At 41.3% G+C, this 24316-nt stretch overlaps 1 protein-coding gene across 2 annotated transcripts in view; it reads left to right on the forward strand.

The window, feature by feature from the left end:
- Positions 1 to 2325: 2325 nt before the first annotated feature.
- Positions 2326 to 24316, forward strand: part of LOC149259863 (NAD(P)-binding Rossmann-fold superfamily protein) — a 330444-nt gene continuing 308453 nt past the window's right edge. The window contains exons 1-3 of one of the 2 annotated variants that reach the window (XM_089419258.1): positions 2326 to 2545; positions 2685 to 2740; positions 3323 to 3356. In XM_089419258.1, coding sequence (XP_089275384.1) covers positions 2470 to 2545; positions 2685 to 2740; positions 3323 to 3356 — 166 coding nt within the window. In that variant the 5' untranslated portion in view covers positions 2326 to 2469. The remainder of the gene's footprint in view (positions 2546 to 2684; positions 2741 to 3322; positions 3357 to 24316) is intronic. The other variant, XM_089419250.1, reaches the window with a different exon arrangement.

Consider the following 24316-nt stretch of genomic DNA (forward strand, 5'->3'; position numbering starts at 1 on the left):
CCTACTGCCCATATCTCCTAGCCGCGTGCTCTCTAATGCCAACTGTGCATGTTAGGTTCTCCCAAACCTCTTAGGAGATTTTGCAATCAGATGCCCTATCAAATGACCATTTATCCACCATGATATACATTGTCCATTTATGTATCCATTGAAATACATACAAATATAACACGATAAATATCATTCATCACATCATGTCACCACAAGCGAAAAGAATTAATGACAAACTCATATTGAGTACAAAATTATAATGATGAATACATGTAATACTTATTAACTAAATTCAAAGAAAATTTAAATAACATTGCTCCCACAAAAACCTACCCATGCTCTAACAAATGACATCCAAACACATGTCATACTTATGTTTTCTGCTTCTTGTCCCAAATGATAGGTGAAGTGTTCACTTAAATCGTTGAGCATTTTAACTCTTTAACACAATTTTTTCTATAAACTACTTATCCACATATATATCAAGTAATTGTAATGCTCTATTCCATGCATTTAATTGTTTTAACTAACAATTAAGATATACAATCTTGCCACAAGATTATTGAAACTAAATAATGAATAATCAAATAATCTTGTAATGGTACATCACATACACATCAATCAAGGTTGCCCATTGTCTCCTTCCCTTTTTAGTTTATATATTGACAAGCTTGAAGAGTGGCTAATTTCGCAAGGGCATGAAGGTATCCATTTAGGCAAGTTTGTTATAAGGCTTCTTTTTTACGCAGATGGCCTTATTATGATTGCTAAACCTGCTCTTGGTTTGCAAGAGCACTTACTTTCCCTTGAGCATTTTTTTCGAAGGGCGGGGATGCAAGTCAATATTAGCAACATAAGTTCTACTTTGAAGGCAACATTCTTGAAGAAGTTTCGGATTACAAATACCTCAAAATCGACTTCAACAAAAATCTAAGCTGGGATGACTGTAGGAAGAAAAGAACTTTGGGGGGGTTGGAAGGTAGAGTTATGGGACTAGAAAATCACTCTAACTCTTTTTGGGCTCTTAGTGATTTCGCTGATTCTCTACAACCGTGAATTGTGGGCTAGCAGTACATACGAGATGCAGTGGAAATAAATTGAGAAAATTTAGAATCATTTGATTATAAACAAATTCAAAATAAAAAGTGCAGTTTATTATGCTATCTTGTTAAGTGAAACATGGGCTACTCCTATTGAAGCAATTGCTATGGTGTGAGTCATAAGGTATTTAAAAAAAATTGAGCAAATGGAAGAGGACATATGGCCTAAGGTTGTGTTTAATGACATATTGTGCAAAAGAAAGAAGACTTGCAACAAAATAACAAATGGTTTAGTGAATGGGGTATTTGCTTGAGTATGTGTCCCACCAATAGTAAAAAGATAAAAAACTTTTGTTATGGATAAGTTCCACAAACGTACTTGGGAGAAGGAGCTAGGGAAAAAAAAGAAGTACTATATTGAAGAGTTTAATCCCACTCATAATCATCAACAAAAAGCATACATAGAGGCCAATATTTATTGGAGAGCCAAAATTTTTATTGCTCAATTAATGACTAATTCTTAGCAACTCCGTTGTGAAACATGGCGTTGGAAAATGCCAAAAGAAGCGTGGGAGGAAAGAGTATGTATTTTTTACTCTTTCGAAAAAGTGGAAACAAAAAAGCATTTCATTTTAGAATGTGAGGCCTCCAAAGACAGTAAAGAAAGTTATGCAGATATTCTGACAACGAGCTCTTGGGATAATCTATTCAACGAGAGGTTTGTCGAGAAGTTGGGAGCATTTATTGTGAGACTTCATAGAAAAAAGAGTATTTTTTACTCTTCCGAAAAAAGTGGAAACAAAAAAGCATTTCATTTTAGAATGTGAGGCCTTCAAAGACAATAAAGAAAGTTATGCAGATATTCTGACAACGAGCTCTTGGGATAATCTATTCAATGAGAGGTTTGTCGAGAAGTTGGGAGCGTTTATTGTGAGACTTCATAGAAAAAGACCAAATACAAAAACCAAATAGAGAAGCAATTTGTCCCATAAGCTATCTTTAACCTCATAAACGTTAAAATAATTTCTTTTCAAAAGACCATCCACATAAATAATCTTGATACATCACATACACATCCAAAGAGAATAACATAAATAATCTTGCCATGATACATCACATACACATCCAAACAGAATAAGATAAATAATCTTGCCATGAGATCATGATGATGAATGATCCACTTTTGACTAAGGATTAATGTTGTGCGTTAACAACTCTAACGTTAAAAAATATGAACATGAAACCTACTGTAACAAGTTTGGAATCCACATCATCGTAACATTTTATATGTGTAGAAAATTGAAAATTCCCAACAGTTGTGAGATAACTATTATATGCCTATTTAACACAAATTTAGTAGGAAGTAAATTAGCACAATAAATGCCCTGAAAAGATCGGAGCCCGGCTAATTCCTGTGCTGCGCCATCATCCCACCAAAATGTTTGGTTTAATAATATTTGCTCTGCTTTTGGCTGCCATCATCTGGTGGGTTTACCGTTTTGCAGTCGCAGATGGTAAGAGCTCTGCTTTGAAATTATCCCCTGCACATCTAAAGTACGTTTTGTTATTTTCGGGTATTTCAGGGTTCGATTCCCTGTTTGTTTCATAAAATACACTGATCTTTAATTTGCTATGAAATTTTGGTGTTATTAGCTGACTTTACTTTGCTGAGAAAGGGTCCGGTTAAACAGCACGAATTCGAAGACAAGGTAGTCAAAATTTCATGACCACTGTTGTCTTTTTAAATTTTATTTAAACACTAAAATTGCCACAAATGTTTATGCTATAATGCCAGATTCGTGGTAACTTCTTGCTGTACTCCCCATATTTTGAGCGCGAACAGATGGTGCAGTATTTTGCAAATGATTTCAATAATTAATCTCTGAAATATATTTTGACATTAATGAACGGAAGTATTCCCTGTGTCTTCCCTAAAGATGTTTCACGCCACAGCTGCTTCTTACTTGCTGTTAGAAGAGATTATTAGATGTAGGTTGCTTTGAATTGTCATCGAGGTTTCATGAAATTTACTGATATTTAGTTTCCTAAAGTAGATGACGTGGTAATTTTTAAAAACAGTTGGAGTTATCAACATTGCCGAGCTTAAGTATACTTAATGGAGACCTTAACATAATTCTGTGCGCTTTGTCTGTGAAATCGTATTAACTAATCTCTGCGTGTGAAGAGGTCCTCACGATCCATTGTTTTCTCAGGAATTTCTTAGATTGTAGCTCTGTTCTTGACATATTTGTCAAAATTTGACTGCAGTTTGATATCTGTCTTGTGTGCAGGTTATATGGATTACAGGAGCGAGTCAAGGGATTGGTAATTGATTGACTCTGTTTTTTTTTCTTCTTGTTTTTTCATCATTTTAGATTTAGGTACATGCTACTCAAAGACTATAGTTAAGTTGTGCTTCTTACTGTAAAGTCGGATAGAGGTATGGACCTGTTATCACCACAGCAACAGATAACATCCAAAAGTTGCTGTATTCAGAAGGTCAATACATTCTAGAAAACCTTAGAATACAGGCATTTCATATCCAGTATAAGCTGTAACTAATGACCAATTAATGTTGTGAAATTAAAATAAACTGATGCGTGAAACCAGCTCCACTTGGTAGAAAGTCAAATGGAAGTGTATTCTGGTGATAAACTCTTCATGGGAATTTGAATCTAGAGTATAAACTTTCTGTCACGTCCCTAACTTCTTGGGTTAAAGAACAGAAGTTGCAAGAACTTCGTCTGCTACATTTTTGCCCCCAGAAATGGGTTTACCCTATTGATATACAGGAAAATTAATTGAATCCATTTACTATTATCTTATTAGCAAATACAATTTTAGAAAAGGGTATCCATGTGCAGTCATAGACTCAGAGAAGTGTATATACGTTTGTAGGAATTTAAAATTAAAATAAACAAATGAATCGGATGTGCAAAATGGAGGAACGAATCATATTGATCATAGACAGAACATTTCCTTGAACCCGTTGCGGAGGCTTGCTGTTATATTATTGTGCAAGCATATAGATGTGTTTTTTTTCCTCCATTCCATAGTGAGTCCACACATGGCATGGTATGCTGATGGAGATAGTTTTCCTGTATTGTCTTTGTTTTTTTTAATAAATTAATCTGAGGGAAGTTCTGTTAGTGGGATTTCTTGGAGGAGCTTCTGATTGGTGGCCTCTGCAGACATTTTTGGATCGTTTGACTTCTCTAAGAAAGCGTGGTTGTGGTGGACAGATGCTGGAGACCGGTCTGATTTCTGGATGGGCTTCTGATAAAAAAGCACGGATAGAATTATAGTGGTAACTGACAGGAAAAGGGTTAATAGCTTTTAAGCTACATCTCTATCGTCTCATGCGATTTTATAAATATGTGTTATATGTTCAATTCTTTTGACACGTAGAGTGTTTGGAAAGTGGTAGCTGGTAATTATCTTTCTATTATTGCTGCACCGGTCTACGGACATGTCTACCGTACAGAATGTCAGAATAGGATTTTGGCGTAAATTCTTCTGAAATAAAAGAAGGGGCATTTTTTACTCCAAGGAAAATCTTTTATTACAAGTTGTCCCAAGTGACCATGTTCATAAGGTATAGAAGGGACAGAAGGAATCAATTACAATGCGTGAATGGATGATGTAAGGAAAGTGACGTTGAAAGGCTGAAATCTGACAAACAATCGCCCAAACAACAAAACCAAAAGGCGACAAAATCATGTTGGTTACTGATTCTATCCATCGTTGTAATGGCACCTGGAGTAAGCAAGTTTTAAAATTGTTTTTAAGTGTGCGTGCGTTGAATATTAATAGAGGTCCGATTGGTTTAAAGGTATGTATAAGTCCAGTCTTGTATTTGTAACTAACCATTTGAAGGGTGGTTAAACCATTATTTATTTGTTTTACATCTTATATATTAATATAGGTAAAGATGGCAAAACCATTGTGAATACCTTAGAATAAGGTGTGGAGGTGATGTAGGAACATCTTGAATGAAATTAAAGAGACCCCTTAGAGGGTTGAGATGAAGTAGAGGCTGGTCAAGTTAGTGGCGAAAACAGATGAAGGAGTCAACTGCGATCAGAGAAGATGGTGATGAGAGGTTGCCGGCAGTGCATACAAACAAAGTCGAGAAGACTTGGACAATGAAGAAGAGACCATGAAGACTTGGGAAATTTAAGTGGATGGAAATGATGCTGTGGTTATGATGTGCATGGTGACATGGTAGAGTGAAGGTGATGTGATGTCAAGTGGTTATGGGGTGGATGACAGAGATGAGGTACACATGGCAAAGGGTGTTAGTGGACACTAGGATGATGTGGTGAAAGGATGGCTATGTGGCAGTCAAAAGTTGGCCGAGTGAATTTTAAAGTCTTTAATAGAGACTTGTATTGAGTCAATATGAGTAGAAGACAGATGGGAGTGGGGTAGAGGTAGGAGTGTACTCTATACCCTTGCCCCATGCCTTTTTTTATTGTGTAGTAGGGGTGGGGGCTGGAACAAATGATAATGTGGAGCATGGAGTGGAGTGAATGCAAAGTGGAACTATGAGTTGGGTGGAGTAGAACCTTAGGGTAGAGGCTATGCATGGGTAAAGCCAAGGAGATAGGGAGAAGGAAGGGAACCCTGAAGTGAAACACTGTGGTAGACGGCAAAATATTGAGTCCTATAAGGAATATAGGAAACACTCTCGATAGTAGGTGGGGGTTGGAACAAATGCTAAGGTGGAGCATGGAGTGGAGTGAACGTAAAGTGGAACTATGAGTTGGGTGGAGTAGAACCATAGGGTAGAGGTTAGGCATGGGTAAAGCCAAGGAGATAGGGAAAATTGTTAAAATTGGCAACTAGGGCCAAACTCCATGTGGGTCATCTTATTAATGGCAACTGATATTTTTCTTGGATCCCTCTCATTGAGAGGTATAGGATTGATCTAAAGATCATTCGATTATGATAATTATTCATAGAGATATGAATTTATTTCTGTTATGGGACGATACGTCAAGGTCGGCCAGCAACCAAATAAACCCCACATGTGCTCAATGTTTTAGTATAAATAGAGGTGCCTTGAAAGTCATTTGGACACACACTTGGGATCTCTTCCTCTCTACTTGTCTTTGGGTTTTAGTGGGAGGAGAGATCCTAAGGGATTACGCTGCCCTAATGGAGAAGCCCTAAATCAGCCTCTATGCAGTCCTAGGAGGAGACACCTCTACGCATTCAAGAAGGGTTCTATATGTTGTCTTAATGGAGATAAAATGCCCTAGCCGCAGTCCAATCTAGGAGCTCAAGTTGCTGTCCAAGCATGCCCTAATCAGTTGTCAAGGAAGGGCTAATGCTGCCCTATACTCAGTCCTAATGGGAGGTTCAATACTGCCCTAGCCGCAGTCCTAAAGAGGGTGGTTTAAGCCGCAGTCCTAAAGAGGGTGGTTTAAGCCGCAGTCCAAGAGAGGAGAAGCCTGTCCTATATGCAACCCTAGCCTGCTCTTATATGCAACCCTAGCTTGCCCTAACTCGTTGTCTAAAAGAATGCCCTAACAACAGTCTACAAAGGCTACTTAGCCGCAACAAGAAGGGAGCTGTTTAGAGGATCATCTATACGCAGCAAGGTAAGACCTTAACACTGTTTTTGGAAGGGCTTAGGACAACCCTTAGACGCAACAACCAGGAGACTTAGCCGCAGTCTATACATAGCTGCAGCAAGAAGAGACAACAAGGTAATGTCACTTCAGGACAACATGGAGAGCTTAGTTCAGAGGACAAGTTGCTGTGGAAGTGCGGATTAGTTTGAGGGCTGTTTGAGGGTGCAAACAGGTCCTGAACAGGGCTGTCTCAAGGATCAAGGAGCTGTGTGTAGGGCTGTTAAGACCAAGCCCAAATCAAGATAGTTTGGACTGCAATCAAGGGGTTTTGAAGTGAGCTGTAGATGACAGCTATACTGTGATAGGCAGCAGGCCTTATCACCTCAAACAAGAGACAACGTGGATAGGCTTGGGGCAGATCTGTGCACAGTATGTACAGTAGCATAATGATGTGATAGGTGGCAGCATGATGAAGGCATATGGTGTTGTATGGTGCAGCCTTGGGACAACAATGAAGCTTGATGGAGCAAGCAAACGGGACAACAGTATGGCAACCATGGAATGGCAATATCACTAACAGTGGGACAACAGTATGGTACATGGGACAGCAGTGGCAGCATGAGGTCCAACAATGTGATGATGAGTGCAGCATGGTGTAGCACGGTGAGGTGCAACATGATGACGAGATGCAACACAATGATAGGTGAAGGAGTCACCTTGGAGAATCAGTTGAAGCAGCATGTCTTCAACTGATCTCATGTAGAGATGATCTATTCTCTTATCTAGAAAGTCTAAGTGTTGACTTCTGTTGTAAATGTTCTATCTCTCCCTTTCTCTCTCTCTCTTTGCTGAACTATTGAAGTAATATAAGAAGAATAGATCAAGGGTTTCCCCACATTAGGGTTTGTCCCTTGGCTAGCGCCACATCTTGTGTCCTCTTGTCTTGGCTTGTCTTCTGCGATTTATGTTTATGTTCTATTTGCAATTTACTTTAATGCTGATGTGATTGCTAATCTGGAAAAGATATTGAGCTAATTGTAAAAATTGAAATAAATTGCTCTAAGCATAGAACATACCTAAAATTAACATGGTATCAGAGGTGAGGTGAAGACATTGCCCAAGCAAGAGTGAAAGAGCAATCACCGAAGACAGTTGGGGACAAAAGGATCAATGGATTCCTCATCCCTCTTCAAATTCACCAAGGTGAAGTAGAAGCAGAGAATATTATCAGAATGGCATAGTGGAAGTTTCTGATGGCCTACCTAAAGATCACTTCAATGGGAAGTCTGGATCTAAGGGTGGAAGGAAAGGCAGATTGCTTGGTTGTAATAAGTTCGACCATTATGTGAAGGAGTGTCCGAGGTAGGGACACATCACTTGATGATGATAACAATCATTCCAGGGACATCTTCAATGATCAGAGGAATGACAGGTAATGCAGGTCATCAAGGAAACGACTGACTCTTCAGAGAAAGCAAGGAACTCCAGGTATGAAGAATCAAATGTTGTTTCTGATAAGATAAAGAAGTATTATCTTGTATTGGCCCTCTCCTTCAGATTCTTTGGGAATCTGGCTTATTGATTGTAGTGCTTCAAGGCACTCCATCACATAGAAGGGTGCTCTCTCTAATTTGGTAGAGATGGAAACAATCGTGGGATTATACTTGGAGCCGATGCCACCTATCCCGGAAAGGGTGTAGGGAATGTTATCCCTAAATTGAATGAGGGTAACTCGATTCACTTACAAAATCTCTTTTATGTACCCGATCACAAGAAGAACTTGGTGTCCATTTCAGCAATGGAAGTCAAAGGTTATAGGGTGGCATTCATCGATGGAAAGGTACGTGTTTAAAAATAAAATTTTCTAAGATGCTTTTGAGTTCAGGGTTGGCAATTTGTATCAAGTTGCAGGATGGTCCATTGGGGACCATATCAGTTGACACATCTCATCTATAGCACCGGATGTCTACTTATGGGGCCCTACCCAATGTGAGTCAGATGGTGACTCAGATGCCTGAATTCAAGAAGAGCATGAAGGCACATGTCTGAGATGTACCAAAGGAAAATCTTACAAGGGGACCATTCCCCTCATGTAGTAGGTTCACAGGTTTGGAACAACTCGAGGAGTTTGAGATTCATGATCGGGAATCTCATATATACAGGTGGAAGAAAGCCCTCTATGGCTTGAAGCAAAACACCTTGGGCATAGTATGAGAGGATTGATAGCTGTCTGATGAAGCTGAGATTCAATAGGAGTGAAACCGATCCAAACCATTGCTCGAAGGTTGTGGATGATAGACCTTCTAAGAAGTAAGAGGGAGTTGGATTCTGGATGTGGAATGGTAAACTGCAAGCCCGTGACTACCTCGAGGATCTTAACTTTCAGAAGTTATATGGTGATGATACTGGACCAGATTTGGGAAATGCCTTTGAGTTTCATAAACTCATTTGCATTGATGTTCTTGGTGAACTTCCGTTTGGATATATGTTTTGCAGTTAGCATGGTGAGCTCATATTTGGTTGAGCCTCACTGGATTGGTGCCAAGAATCTTCTGAGACATCTTCGGGGCACAATCTATCATGGATTGAGATACACTGCCAGAAATATGAAGCTGCATGATTATTCGAATGTTGACTGGGCAGGCAGTGTGGAGGATCACTAGAGCACTTCTCAGTGCTGGTTCTCTTTGGATTTTGCTTCGTTATCATGGATGAGTAGGAAGCAGAAGTCGGTTGCTATAAGCACCGCTGAGACCAAATTCATAGCTACGAGTATGATCTCGTGTGAAGTTGCCTAGTTGTGGAAGCTCTTTAGTGAGCTGTTACCACTGCAATTCTCTGTGACAACCAGGGGGGGATTCGATTGTTGAGGAATCCCATATTCGATGATTGCTCCAGCAGATAGACATCAGATACTATCTTATGTGGGATATGGTAAGTCGATGAGCGAGGAGGCTCCATCGCATTGTTCAACAGAGAGAGAGTACAATAAAGTCAAAATTGACTTGCCAAATGTTGATCAAAGCATCCCTGTCAAATCTGAAACTTTCTTGCTCTCAGATAACAACAGTCAATAACCCTAAGCAGAAAGTCAACGCTGGTCAATGCAACAACAAACAATCCACAATGTAGCTTGGTCAACCCAGTCAAACTCGACCTTCTTTGTTGGTCAAAGTCAGCCAAAAATAGTTAATAAAACAATGGTCAAACTGGGTCAACGTCTACACTTCTGCCTGTGGTTAAGCCTACGGCCAACCCAGTCAACATGCCCAAAAAACCTCTGTTTTTGTGCCAATTAATGCGGCCCTCAAAAACATAAATTTGGCATAAAAAACATAGTCAAAGGAGGTCAAAATAGCCCTAGTCAACACTGGTCAAACCCTGCAACATATCTTGAAATTCGGGCCTGTAATTTGTCCTCTTTTCCAGCCACACATGTGAGAAGAGGAGTTTCCCAATGAGTTGTATGAACCAATTAGATGAGGAGAGAGAAGAGTGTGTGAGATGTGATGATGCCAAATGAGGTTTAAGGTTACTCTTATTTATACAAGTCGTTGGGGGTCAAGAGACCTGTCCATTGGGCTTCATGAACCTACATGATGATGTGGCCGACCTTGACAATTTTTGCATGTGTGGGCTAGACCTCAAAAACATATTTCCCCTTGTCCAAATTTGATGATCTTTAGGTCGATTTTGGTCCTCTTGAAAAGAGGAATTCAATGCAATAATCATCTCCATCAAATGAGTTGTCCAAAGTGGAATTTGACCCTAGTTTCCAATTTTAACACTCTCTCTCAACTAGGGAGAATTCCACCTGCCAATCCATCCATCATCATGCCATCCTGTGATCATGTACCATCTCTGCATCTCGTCTCAACTCTGTTGAACACTGATATAGACAATGAAGAAAAATTGATCGAGAGTGAGTCACAAGACCTTACCCCTCTCCATTGGAAAAAGTCAGTCCACGGGTAGAACCCCAATTACACTTGATCCCAAATAAAGTTGTTGAACATCATGCATCCTAGACATAGGGAGTACGACAGTACATGATGCATCCATTTGTAGTGCTATGGTCCCTATCCTCTTTTTTCAACTCATTGGCTAGATGAGAGGTACTTACCATGAGTCCCAGATTACATGGGTAGGATGTATGCTCGGGCATTTGCAAAAGAAGGTGAACCACTCATCCTGCTCATATGCCATAGGAGAAGGTGAACCACTCATCTTATGCATATGTCATCAATCGGAAGGTGAACCACTCACAATACACATGCCAACTGTCATGGGGTATTACAGGGGAAGGTGAACCACTCACCCTGTAGACAACGCACCTATAGGGGAAGGTGAGCCACTCACCCTATGGTCGCTCATAGGTCTAAGAAGTACCCCAAGCCCCCAAAAGATCCCAGAGCTCAGTGTCCAACTCAAGCAAGACCCTCATGGGAGGGTCCTTCCACGACTCCAAGTCTCTCTCGAAGGGCTAAGAATTTGACCTTCCCCTAGGGCTGTGTGAGAATGTCAGCAATCTGCTCATCAATCTTGATATGTTGGAGCCTTATTGCTCCTCGTTGTACCATATCCTGGATAAAGTGGGACCTCATATAAATGTGCTTGGAGCGGTCTGGAACAGGGGATTCTCTGAAAGGCGAATCCCACTGTGGTTGTCGCAATAGATCACGATGGTATCCAGCACGTGCTCAAATAGCTCACTGAAGAGCTTCCTCAACCAAATAGATTCACAACAGGCCATACTAGCTGCAATGCATTCGGCCTCGGTGGTGCTTTGAGCAACCGATTTTTGCTTCCTGCTCATCCAAGAAATCGAAGTAGACCCCAATGAAAAGCAACATCCTGATGTGCCCATTCTAGTCAACATCAAAATATCCATGTAGCCTCAAATTCCCGGTAATGTATTTCAACCCATAGTTGATTGTGCCACTGAGATATCTCAAGAGATTCTCAGTAGTAATCCAATGTATGTGATGAGGCTCAACCATAAATTGACTCAAAGTATTCACACCGAAGCATATGTTCGGTCGGGAGTTTACCAAGAACATTAGGGTACCACACAAGTTGTTGATACTCTGAAGGGTTTCCTAATTCGGGCCCAACAACACTTCCACATAGTTTCTTGAAGTTGAGTTCCATCGGAGTAGACACAGACTTGCAATCGACCATCCCACATCTCTCTAGTAGCTTCACAATATATTTTCCTTGAGAAAGGAAAATCTCACCCGACTTTTGCCAGTCCTCCAGGCCTAGGAAGTAATGCATCAAACCTAGGTCCTTCATCTCGAACTCGCAAGTCAACTCCCTCTTGCATTGATAAATGAGAGGGTCTCCACCTGTCAGAAAGAGATCATCAACATAAATGACCAAAATATGAGGCATGTCCTTGTCAACCTTGAAGTATAGGTTTGGATCAACATAGCTCCTTGTAAATCCCAGCTTCATAAGATAACTGTCAATCCTCTTGTACCAAGCCCTAGGGGCTTGCTTCAACCCATAGGGGGATTTCTTCAGCCGACAAACATGTTTCCTCCTATCTTGTACTTCAACCCTTCCGGTTGGTCCAAGTAGACTTTCTCCTTAAGCGAGATATGTAAGAAAGCAGTCTTGATGTCCTTTTGATGGAGGCTCCATCCTTGATTTGCAGCGAGAGCAATAATAGATCAGATATTGGTATATCGGGCAACAGGTGCAAATATCTTGTCATAGTCCATTCCTTCCTTTTGAGAGAAGCCACGAGCAACAAAACTGGCCTTATATTTTTCAACACTCCCATCAACTCCATGTTTAATTTTGTAAAGCCATTTTGAAGTGATCACGGACTTGTCCTTGCGTCTAAGCAACAAATCCCAAACATCATTCTTCATGTTAGATTCATATTCCTCATTCATTGCATCCTACCAGACTTGGTGTTTTATGACTTCTTCGAACTTGCATGGTTCAACTTGAACAATAGTACTCATAGCAACCAAATATCCTTGGTACCTGTTCGACTTCTTACTTTCATGAAATGTCTCTCTTGGAGCAATATGTCTTTCATCTCCGAGAGTATCTTTGAGCCCTAGTGGTCTTTTCCTTGAGGTAGAAGGATCACCAGGAGGTGGATCAATAGGATCCATCACACCATCAACAACGGGCATGTTACCCACCACCTGTGGGTAATGTATATAGGAGATTTTTTTTCTCCTAGATGGCCCTCTGCCAGTAGCCAACAACCCCTTGCAGCCACAAGGTAGCTCAATGTGCCATTATCTCCGCCACCTTAGCCAACTATGTGGTCCCTCGCCCACTTGTTATGATTGTATGTTTGAAGGTGGGACTCCCAACCCCGAAGGAATGGCTTTTCCTTGGTATAGTTGAGTAATTTTCCTTACTTGTCATGGGCACTTTTGGGCATGGATTGGTGGGCGAATTCGGCGAAAAGAGTGGGCTAGGTCTATACTGTTGTCTTTAATGCCTGATTCCGTGGTTATCCTTGTATCCTAGTTTCGTGGGATATCCTTTACTGGCCACTAGCTTAGGGTTGACACTACTTGGGAAATCTCGACTTTGGTTGCGTGGTCCCGCTTCTCGACACCACATACATCACCCCCTTCCACTCATTTTAGCCCTATTCATCTCTTTTCCCATTCAAGTCCACATGTGTCCACTAGGTCCACATACGGTTAGCCCCCCCTTCCCCTTGTGCGCACCTTGGGTTGGGCCTGAAACGATGCCCTGGAGGTTGATGCAGCGAAAAAGAAAAGAAAAAGCACAATTTGGCCACTCTCAACAGGAAATGTACCAGAAAATGCAAAAGATGGCCGGGACATACAAATTTAGCATGTGGGCAAAAGCCAAACATGAGCTCTACCTCTTATCCATGGCCATCACCCTGGTTCCTATGGGCCCTAGATGAGCCCCCTCCATCATTAAGGAACCCATGATTGTCCCAACCCTTGGTGGGTGATGAATCGCCAACCTTAAGGGGGGTATCCACTGCTATATACTACACATTATGCTCTCATCCCCTAGGGTCCCGAGCAGTAATGAAGAAAAATCAATCAAAGACAAAAGGCATATGAAGAAGGGTGGAAAAACAAAGGCCGAGGTAATTCATGTACCACGATTTTCTCCCTCCTACACTTATATACCCAGGTGTGGGCTCCCCCTATTATAGCTACCCTTGTACCACGACATGTGGTCTAGATCCCCTCTCCGTTCTATTACTATATCATTTGCCACATGCCACCTGAGGGATGTACGAGGGACATGTCACCCCCTTTAAAGGTTGAAACCACCTAATAGAGTCCTTGATTAACCCCCTATTGAGCTTGGAGACACTTGTACATGCCAAAGCCCATTATGGAAGGGCATGCCACCATGAAGTGCCCCATTGATTCCATGACTTGTAAGCTCTTTACTTGGTTATTCTAATGATTTGTTGTATTAGAGGGAAAGGGGATGCATTGGGTCTTATGCAGGATTGCAGGCAGGTCTCCATTTTGGGCTTGGTCTTCCTATACGGGGTCCTAGCCCTCCAGAGAGCCACATTGGCATTTGTAGTGTAAGTGTTGAGAGTCATAGGTCTCCACCATAGCAGAGAGTACTTCATGGATTTCAACACTTGGTTCACTGTGCCCAGCCGACTCCACAATTGCACCACACACTTGGTAGATGGTCTAGGGTCCAAATGAGGGCTTATGTCATCATTCTAGCCCTTGCAGATGGTTTACAATGACTTTCAATGCACTTGGAGACCTATGAGGATGTCCTTGTACCCCTCACACCCACTTGGGGGCACCATAGGGATTTCTTGGAAAACAAGGGGCCAACCCCTTGTCCACTATGTTTAAAGTCCATTATCTCATCATGGGACACTCAGGACTTTCACACCCACTTGGGGGCACCACATGGATTTTCTTGGAAAACAAGGGGCCAACCCCTTGTCCACTATGTTTAAAGTCCATTATCTCATCATGGGACACTCAGGACTTCATTAGGCCTCCTCAAAGGCCTAAAGACTCACTTTATTGATCATTTGACCCTCTTGAGAGGCTTATTATTATGTCATTGGGCTATCTTGGTCGGCTTGTCACCAAGGGATGTTATTATTGCACATTATTTTATTATTTGGGGCTCAATTAGGCCAAATTACTAATTAGGCAAATCAAATTCATTAGTGATTGTATAAATACAAGTGAGGTGATTCATTTCATCATCATCACTTGGATTGGATTAATCTCTTATGATATTTTCGCACTTTTTGCTGTGATGAATTTTTGGAGTTTTTCATGATGCACTATGAGGTTTGGATTTTCACTATTGTCTTTGGAGCTTCTCTAATGCGAAGTTGACAAATGGATATACACTCTCTCTCATGTAAGTGATAATTTTGATGCTATTCTTGTTATCTTACTAGTTAACTGCATGTATGTTGTTATCTTTATTCTTGTATGGGTTAAACGTAATGCCAAATTCTTCTGGGACCTTGAACAAGTGACTAAATGCACGTGTTGACCTTTGAGGGATTGGGTGAATGTTCCTAGAGGAACCTCTTAGGTTAAAGACCTCGAAACTTTGTTTTCTTCACAAATTTGAAGTGTAAATCTCTATTGATCTAGTTGCTGCCCTTGGAGAGACTAGCAAAAATCAATAAGGGCTCCTTAGCTCACGAAAATACATGATCTATGTGTATCTTGACTCCATTAAGCCCAAGCAATAAGGCATTGATCCTCATATCCCTTTGGTGGTCAAATGTACCCCTCTTTTCTTCACTTTTCCAATTTCTAGGCCTAACCCTAGAAGGTCACCTAGGGCATCAAACGAATCTCTTTGTAGCCATCCAAACACCTTGAAAATTGGTCCACTATTGCACTGTAGTTTGCTCAAGGGGTCCTCCAAATTTCAAGCAATTTCAACCATGGAATCCTGAGATAGAGCAAGCCCTAGCCACAAGACCATATCTTGCCCTAGGCTGATTTGGGTTAGTGTCCTCACTTGGGTCATCGCATTTGTATTCCATAAGAAAATTAGTCCTTTGATCCTATTTTCCTTCCCAATTAGGTGAAGCCCCTCATTTTAGCGATCAACCCCATACCCTTGACCTAGTTTGGGTCCGCTTGGCTTCTCTGTGGTCCCACAACTTTGTAACTCATATTCTACAAGGATTACATCTAAGCCATTTCTCCACAAAGATCCTTAGACCTAGGAAGCCTCTTGTCAAGAGATATTCTCAAACCCTAGGCTTAAGTATCCTCCTAGCCCTTCCCAGAGAGCCCATCACCTTGCTTCTTAAGCAAGTAAGCCACATAATTGAGTCTCTCTTGCGAATAGGCTCTAGGAATCACCCTCTATCCATTCATTGATCTACTCATCCTTGTGATTTCTCTTATACCAGGTCTCCTCCCATCAGTGAAAGTCCGTAAAGAGCTGGGAGCCTCACTTGAGGTGACAGCGGGCTATCGCTCCATTGTTGCCCCTTAACCTTGTAGTTGCTCTATAGGATCCGCTCGTAAGACACCTGCTAGTTTGAGCGGTAACATTTTGGTGCTGTTGCTCGGGACACGAGACGTGTGTCTTGTGTCCCTTACGACATCATTAACATATCATTCTTAGCGACTCCATTGGAAGAACGAAGCCCTAGTTCTTCATCGAACTTTAAAGTTAAATGCTTGTGGGGTGAAGCAAGCATCTATAAAGGTGTTTTAATTCACCCTAGTGACTCCATTTTGGCATTATGTGTAAGATCATGAAAAATGGCTGAAGAAAGTGTACATGACATTAGCCTTGAAGAAGAACAAGCCTTGTGGGAAAGAAGAACAAGCCTTGTGGGAAAGATTGGATTTGTGGGCTCAACTTTGGGATCATTTGATAGAGCATGAGAATGAAGAATTCATACTCAATTTCTGTATCAAAAGCAGGTTAAACCTCCACAACATAAGGCAAGAGTACAAAGAAGACCCTATAGATTATCTCTCCTTTGAGTTGCCTATTATATTGGTGCATTCAGTTCCTTGTCTCACAAGATCGGAGAAATATATGGCTCATTACCAGATGGGGAATTGGATGACAAAGATGACCAAGAAAACGAGGACGATGAGCAAATATCTGTTATAGAATTGGAGGCCAATAGCCTAGGTTGCACGAAATGGGGAAACGGGTACGAGTTTCCGAAACGGGATGCGATACGAAACGCGACCTCCCCAAATTTTGGAAACGGTGAAACGCGATATATATATATATATATATATATATATATTGAAAATATTTAATAATATATATATGTGCAATCATAAAGCATAAATGATACATTATAATTTATTACACTTAAACATTAAGATTTAATTTACATCACATTTACTCATGAATGATCACATAATGAAAATAAAAATATCGGAATATCCAAAAGCAACCTTTATTATATATCCAAATCTCAAAATCAGCCTTTATTTATATTAATATATGAGGCTGCAAGTACAATAAAGACTATAGGACTGCAAGAGAGAGATCCAAATCAGGATTTTCTGCATCCACATCCCATTCTTTAGAAGGACCACTGTTGTATTGGGAGTCTCCTCCTACATAGTCGAACGACCTTAGTGCTCTTGATTAAATACAAGTTTCATACCCTAGTACCCTACATGATCTTGATTATTGGGAGTTTCCCCTGCATAGAGGGCTTGGTTCTCTTGATTAAATACAAGTTCCATACCCTAGTACATGATAAAATCCAATGGAAACATTGCAATCCCCCCAATCCTGAAATCCTGAAAAACAGATAAGTCTGCTGGATTTTGAGTGAGATCTAAAATTCTACTTTCTCCATATGAAATCCAATGAGGGCGAAACCACTCTCAAACATCCTAAGTCATTTCATGGTAATGTTAAAAATTTAAGTAAAAGGATGAAAATGAAAAATAAAGGAGAATATCACTTTTACTTTAAGAATTTAACATTACCATGAACTGCATATGCCTCAAACTTCCTGATGAACTGCATATCAACACTAGGGCAAAAATTCACTTTTATAACTTTAGACATGCATCTAGAAGCAACTAGAAGTCACTAACATACCCTAAAAATAAATTAAAAAACAAATTAACCAAAAAAACATAAGTTAATGAGGAAACGTGGGTCGTACGGCTGTGAAACGCGTTTTCGGCTGTACTGGCCACGTTTCTGTTTCGAGAAACGTGGCAATACGGCCAGAAACGTGTTTCACGGTTGTACCAAACGCGTTTCCGCGTTTCGTACCAGTTTCCGTACGGAAACAGACCTCTGTACCACGTTTCCTGCAACATAGAATAACAATAAGGTGGGGAACATCTCCTCTGAGGATGATGAAGAAGAGTTTAATCTTGAATGCCTTCAGGCCCTGCAAGAAAGAATGGACGAATATAGTAGGTCATGTCGAGGGCTAGTCAAGGAATATAATGCTAAGGACCTATTCTTCCATCTATACCAGCAAAAGGAGAAGCTCTATAAAATGAAATGTGAATATACAGAGAACCCTACTAAAACCCTCTTCCTAGAGGCATTGTACCAAGCTCATATAACAAATACCTTGGCTGTTGTTCTCCAGGAGAAGAGGAAGGAGAGAAGTCCTGCTTTCCTGGTAAGGAAGATAAAGAAGTTGGAGAGGATCTTGGGGATCTAAATGATGAGCCAAAAGAGGAATCCTCCTTAGGTCCACACGATGAAAGGAATGATTTTGGGAACATGTGTTGGGGAAGATGAGTCTATGGAAAGTAAAGTTGATGCTGACCTTACCTTTCTCAAGGATATTACTCTTAATGACTCCCCTTTTGAGAACCTTGGAGAAGGTGGCTTGATTGGCTTCTTGGAAGTTAACATTATAGATTACTTCCATATTGAAAAGGAAAAATGGGAAATCATTGGTTCTCAATTTGATTATGCTCCCTTTGATGACACCGACAAGGAGGATGAGGTTGAGATTGGTCTTCCCTTTCTCTCAGGCATTATTTATGATGACATATCCATCGATACCCTTGGGAAGGAGAAGTATTATTTTCCCTTGCATGAAAAGGAGGTAATTGATTCTCCTTTTAGGGAAGATCCTATCTTTGATACTGATCATGATGAAATCGATACGGCTCCTACCTATCCTCCTTATGACTCTATATTCAAATCACTTGAGCCTTCAAATTATGATTTTGAGGAGGAAAAGCACATTGAATATAATTCTTCGCCCTCCCCTTTTCCTTTTCCTCTTGTTCATCATCTTCAGTCTTCCACAAGTGATCCTCTCACCCCTTTTAATATGATCTCCAGTGACCATGGCCCCTTTTACCTTCCTAGGAATGATGTTGAGGAAGAAACATCTGCTAGATGCATCCCTCCTTCCCCCTCATACCCTCGGGATTGTGAAGACAATCACTCCATTAAGCAACCAATCTATTGTCCCCTTTCGTGTTCCAAATCTCCTTTCTCTTATCATCATGATCTTGTGGCATCTACAAGGCATAGTATTATGGACAATGATTGTGACAGGGAGTTCTTGAGAGTGATCATTCATTCCTTCATTGTGTGCTTGGAGGGAAAGCTCTGCACTCCTAGATTGACTTATCTTCCTTCTTTCAAGAGTTCTTTTCACCTTGAATGGACATTGTATTTTTTCACCTCCAGCCCGCTTCATCCACCATGTGATTGTGTCTACTTTCGCTTTGGGATTTCCTATATAAGTAATCATATAGATGGGCATATTTATGTTGATCTGATGATATGTTGGCTGCATTGGCTCTATGATTACACTTATTATTAACATTATATCATATGCATTTTAGGATAAGATGCATTGCATATTGACTTCCTCATTAGAACTAACATCATATGATATTTTCATGGTAGACTAGTTGCATTTAGATTAAAAATTGCATTTAGAGTAAATTTTTCTTTTTTGTTGATTTTTAGTTCCCTAATACCAAGCATGGGTGATCATAAGACACCACAAAAACACGCTGCCCCGTGTGCTTGGTCTTTGATATGTGCAAGGAATGTTGATTTGGGGTAGCATCAGATGTGCTCTAGCCATGAAAATCGGTGGAGAGGTCAAAGCACATGAGATCTCCAAGACCTAGAAATGGTTTGGGTAGATTCTACCCAGTTAAGGAGATATTAAAATAATTAATATTTTTAATGGAGTTCCTAAGTCTAAACTTAGGAAAGATAAAATATTAATAGGTATTAATATAAAACTGGGTTAGAAGGTTCTAAATGACACGGATCAAGCCAAATATAATCTTAGCTGTTGATTAGAGATGTAATCTCGGCTGTTGAAGGACCAACAGGGAAAGTATAAGAGGAGGTTTGAGGGTCAGTTGGAGAATACACCAGAGTGATCAGTCATTCGATTTTCTAGAGTGGGGTTTGCTAAGAGAAGTCGAATCAGTGATCAGTTTGCAGCGAGGGGCAGTGAGTACGAGATAGAGAGGCAAAGATAGTGTCGGAAGACCAGTGCAGAGGCAGAGAGGTAAACACAGAAGCCAAAGGGAGCCACACAGAGGCTAGCAGAGACAGCGCAGAGGCCAGGAGGGCCTGCGTCATCCACGCAGAGGTTGCTGGAGTGACGCAGAGAGCCAGAGAGGCTGCGCAGAGCCTCAGAGAGCTGACGCAGGGGGTTTTCAGGCGAGGCTAGCAGAGACAGCGCAGAGGCCAGGAGGGCCTGCGTCATCCACGCAGAGGTTGCTGGAGTGACGCAGAGAGCCAGAGAGGCTGCGCAGAGCCTTAGAGAGCTGACGCAGGGGGTTTTCAGGCTGACACAGAGGCCAGGAGGGCTGACGCAGTGCTTCAGTTGTGTTGGAGAGGGTTTCGTGGGGCATATTTTCTGAATATCTGCTTCCGAATAAAGAGGTATTACTGCCAGACTATTTTCTCTATCGGGTGAGCCGTTTGGCACCGAGTGGTACTTAGATAGACTGCATAATAAAATAACCCTCAGAATTGCTGCATCGATTTTCCCAAGTTGGGTTTTTCTGGGGACGAGTTGTCCAAAAATAACGGTGTCACTTGAGTGTTTACTTTTTCTTTCAGTTGTTGAACTGTAGATGGTTGAGACTGTATTGTGTTTATTTCGATATTTATATGTTTAAATAACTTGTTCGTAATTAACAAGTAGGAGAAATAAACCAGAGAATACAAATAAAATTTCTAATGGGTAATACTTAGAAATTTCAACAGGTAATAGGTCTGCGGTACCAAGATATTGTTGGTGTTCTCATGACCTCTTGTTTGAGTAGCTTCATGCACCTCTCTGAGAGCTCATGTCCCAGTTGGAGCCAAATGTTACCCACCACCTGTGGGTAGTGTAGATAGGAGAAATTTTTTCTTTTAGATGTCCCTCAGCCAGCAGCCCCTTACAGCCACAAGGTAGCTCGATGTGTCATTATCTTCGCCACTTGAGCCAACCATGTGGTCCCTCGCCCACTTGTTATGACTGTATGTTTGAAGGAGGGCCTCCCAACCCTAAAGGTATGGCTTTTAATTGGTATAGTTGAGTAATTTTCCTTACTTGTCATGGGCACTTTTGGGCATGGATTGGTGGGGGAATTCGGTGAAAAGAGTGGGCTAGGTTTATACTATTGTCTTCAATGCCTGAATCCGTGGTTATCCTTGTATCCTAGTCTCGTAGGATATCTTTTATTGGCCACTAGCTTAGGGTTGGCACTACTTTGGAAATCTCGACTTTGGTTGCATGGTACCTCTTCCCGACACTACATACATCACCCTATCACTCATTTTAGCCCTATTCATCTCTTTTCCCATCTGGGTCCACATGTGTCCACTGGGTCCACATAGGGTTAGCCTCCCTCTCCCCTTGTCCACACCGAGGGTCGGGCATGAAACAATGCCCAGAAGGTTGATGCAGCTAAAAAGAAAAGAAAAAGCATAATTTGGCCACTCTCAACAAGAAATGTACCACAAAATGCAAAAGATGGTCTAGACATACAAAAGCTCTAAAAGCCAAACATGAGCTCTACTCCTTTTATGGCCATCACCTTGGTTCCTATGGGCCCTAGATGAGCCCCCTCCATCATGAAGGAACCCATGATTGTTCCAACCCCTGGTGGGCGATGAACTGCCCCACCTTAAGCGGGTATCCACTACTATATACTACACATCATGCTCTCATCCCCTAGAGCCTCGAGCAATTATGGAGAAAAATCAATCAAAGGCGAAAGACATATGAAGAAGGGTGGAAAAACAAAGGCCAGGGTAACTCATGTACCACGGTTTGTTCCCTCATACACTCATATACCTAGGTGTGGGCTTCCCCTATTATAGCTACTCTTGTACCATGACATGTGGTCTTAATCCCCACTCCGTTCCATTACTATATCATTTGCCACTTGCCACCTGAGGGATGTACCATGGACATGTCATCCCCTTTAAAGTTTGAAACCACCTAGTAGGGTCCTTGATTAACTCCCTATTGAGCTTTGAGACACTTGTACATGCCAAAGCCCATTATGGAAGGGCATGCCACCATGAAGTGCCCCATTGATTCCATGACTTGTAAGCTCTTTTACTTGATTATTCTAATGATTTTTTGTATTGGAGGGCAAGAGGACACATTGGATCTTATGCAGGATTGCAAGTGGGTCTCCATTTGGGGCTTGGTCTCCCTATACGGGGTCCTAGCCCTCCAAAGGGCCACATTGGCACTTGTAGGGTGAGCGTTGAGAGCCATGGGCCTCCACCATAACAGAGAGTACTTCATGGATCCCAACACCACTCATTGATTGCTCGTGTTCCACCTTTTGGATGAGGATGATGCACCTAGTTCACCGTGACCAACCAACTCCACACTTGCACCACACACTTGGCAGATGATCCAGGGTCCAGATGAGGGCTTATGCTATCATCCTAGCCCTTGCAGATGGTTTACAGGCACTTTCGATCCACTTGGAGACCCATGAGGATGTCCTTGTGCCCCACACCCACTTGGGGGCACCACAGGGATTTGCTTGGAAAAAAAAGGGTCCAACACCTTGTCCACTATGTTTAAGGTCCATTCTCTCATCATGGCATACTCAGGACTTCATTAGGCTTCTTCAAATGCCCAACAACTCACTTTATTGATCATTCAACCATCTTGAGAGGCTTATTATTATGTCATTGGGCTATCTTGGTGGGCTTGTCACCAAGGGATGTTACTATTGCACATTATTTTATTATTTGGGGCACATTTAGGCCAAATTAGGCAAATCAAATTCATTAGTGATTGTATAAATACAAGTGAGGTGATTCATTTCATCATCATCACTTGGATTGGATTAGTATCTCTTATGAGATTTTCACACTTTTTGTTGGGATGAATTTTTGGAGCTTTTCTTGATGCACTATGATGTTTGAATTTTCACTATTGTCTTTGGAGATTCTCTAATGCGAAGTTGACAAATGGATATACTCTCTCTCATGTAAGTCAAAATTTTGATGCTATTCTTGTTATCTTACTAGTTAACTACATGTATGTTGTTATCTTTATTCTTGTATGGGTTAAATGTAATGCAAAATTCTTCTGGGACCTTGAATAAGTGATTAAATGCATGCATTGACCTTTGAGGGATTGAGTGAATGTTCCTAGAGGAACGTCTTAGGTTAAAGACTTCGAAACTTTGTTTCCTTCACAAATTTGAAGTACAAATCTCTATTGATCTAGTTGCTACCCTTGGAGATGTTAGCAAAAATCAATAAGGGCTCCTTAGCTCACGAAAATTCATGATCTATGTGTATCATTACTCCATTAAGCCCAATCAATAAGGCACTGATCCTCATATCCCTTTGGTGGTTAAATTTACCTCTCTTTTCTTCACTTTTCCAATTTCTAGGCCTAACCCTAGAAGGTCACCTAGGGCATCAAACGAATCTCTTTGTAGCCATCTAAACACCTTGAAAATTGGTCCACTACTGCACTGTAGTTTTCTCAAGGGGTCCTCCAAATTTCAAGCAATTTTGACAGTGGAATCCCGAGATATAGCAAGCCCTAGCCACGAGACCATATCTTGCCCTAAGCTGATTTGGGTTAGTGTCCTCACTTGGGTCATTGCATTTGTATTTCAAAAGAAATTAGTCCTTTGATCCTATTCTCCTTCCCAATTAGGTCAAGCCCCTCTTTGAGGGATCAACTCCATACCCTTGACCTAGTTTGCTTCCGCTTGGCTTCTCTGTGGTCCTACAACTTTGTAACCCATATTCTACAAGGATTACATCTAAGCCATTTCCCCACAAAGATCCTTGGACCTAGGAAGCCTCTTGTCAAGAGATATTTTCAAACCCTAGGCTTAAGTATCCTCCTAGCCTTTCGTAGAGACCCATCACCTTGCTTCTTAAGCAAGTAAGCCACATAATTGAGTCTCTCTTGCAAATAGGCTCTAGGAATCACCCTCTTTCCATTCATTGATGTACTCATGCTCGTGATTCCTCTTATACTAGGTTTCCTCCCATCGGTGAAAGGCCGTAAAGAGCAAGGAGCCTTCGTTGAGGTGACAGCGGGCTATCGCTCCATTATTGCCCCTTAACCTAGTAGTTGCTCTATAGGATCCCCTCCTAGGACCCCTTCTAGTTTGAGCGGTAAGAGGGCATAGGCTCATCTGTCGGAGGTTCACTCTGTTTTTCATCAACATCATCATCGTCCTTCCTTGGAATAGGGAGATCTCAAGGGTAGTATCTTCATCAAAGGTGACATCACGACTT

This window comes from Pinus tabuliformis, chromosome 6 (assembly GCF_031772625.1).
Source record: "Pinus tabuliformis cultivar Carrire ecotype Pingquan chromosome 6, CPIR1, whole genome shotgun sequence".
Classification (NCBI taxonomy): Eukaryota; Viridiplantae; Streptophyta; class Pinopsida; order Pinales; family Pinaceae; genus Pinus; species Pinus tabuliformis.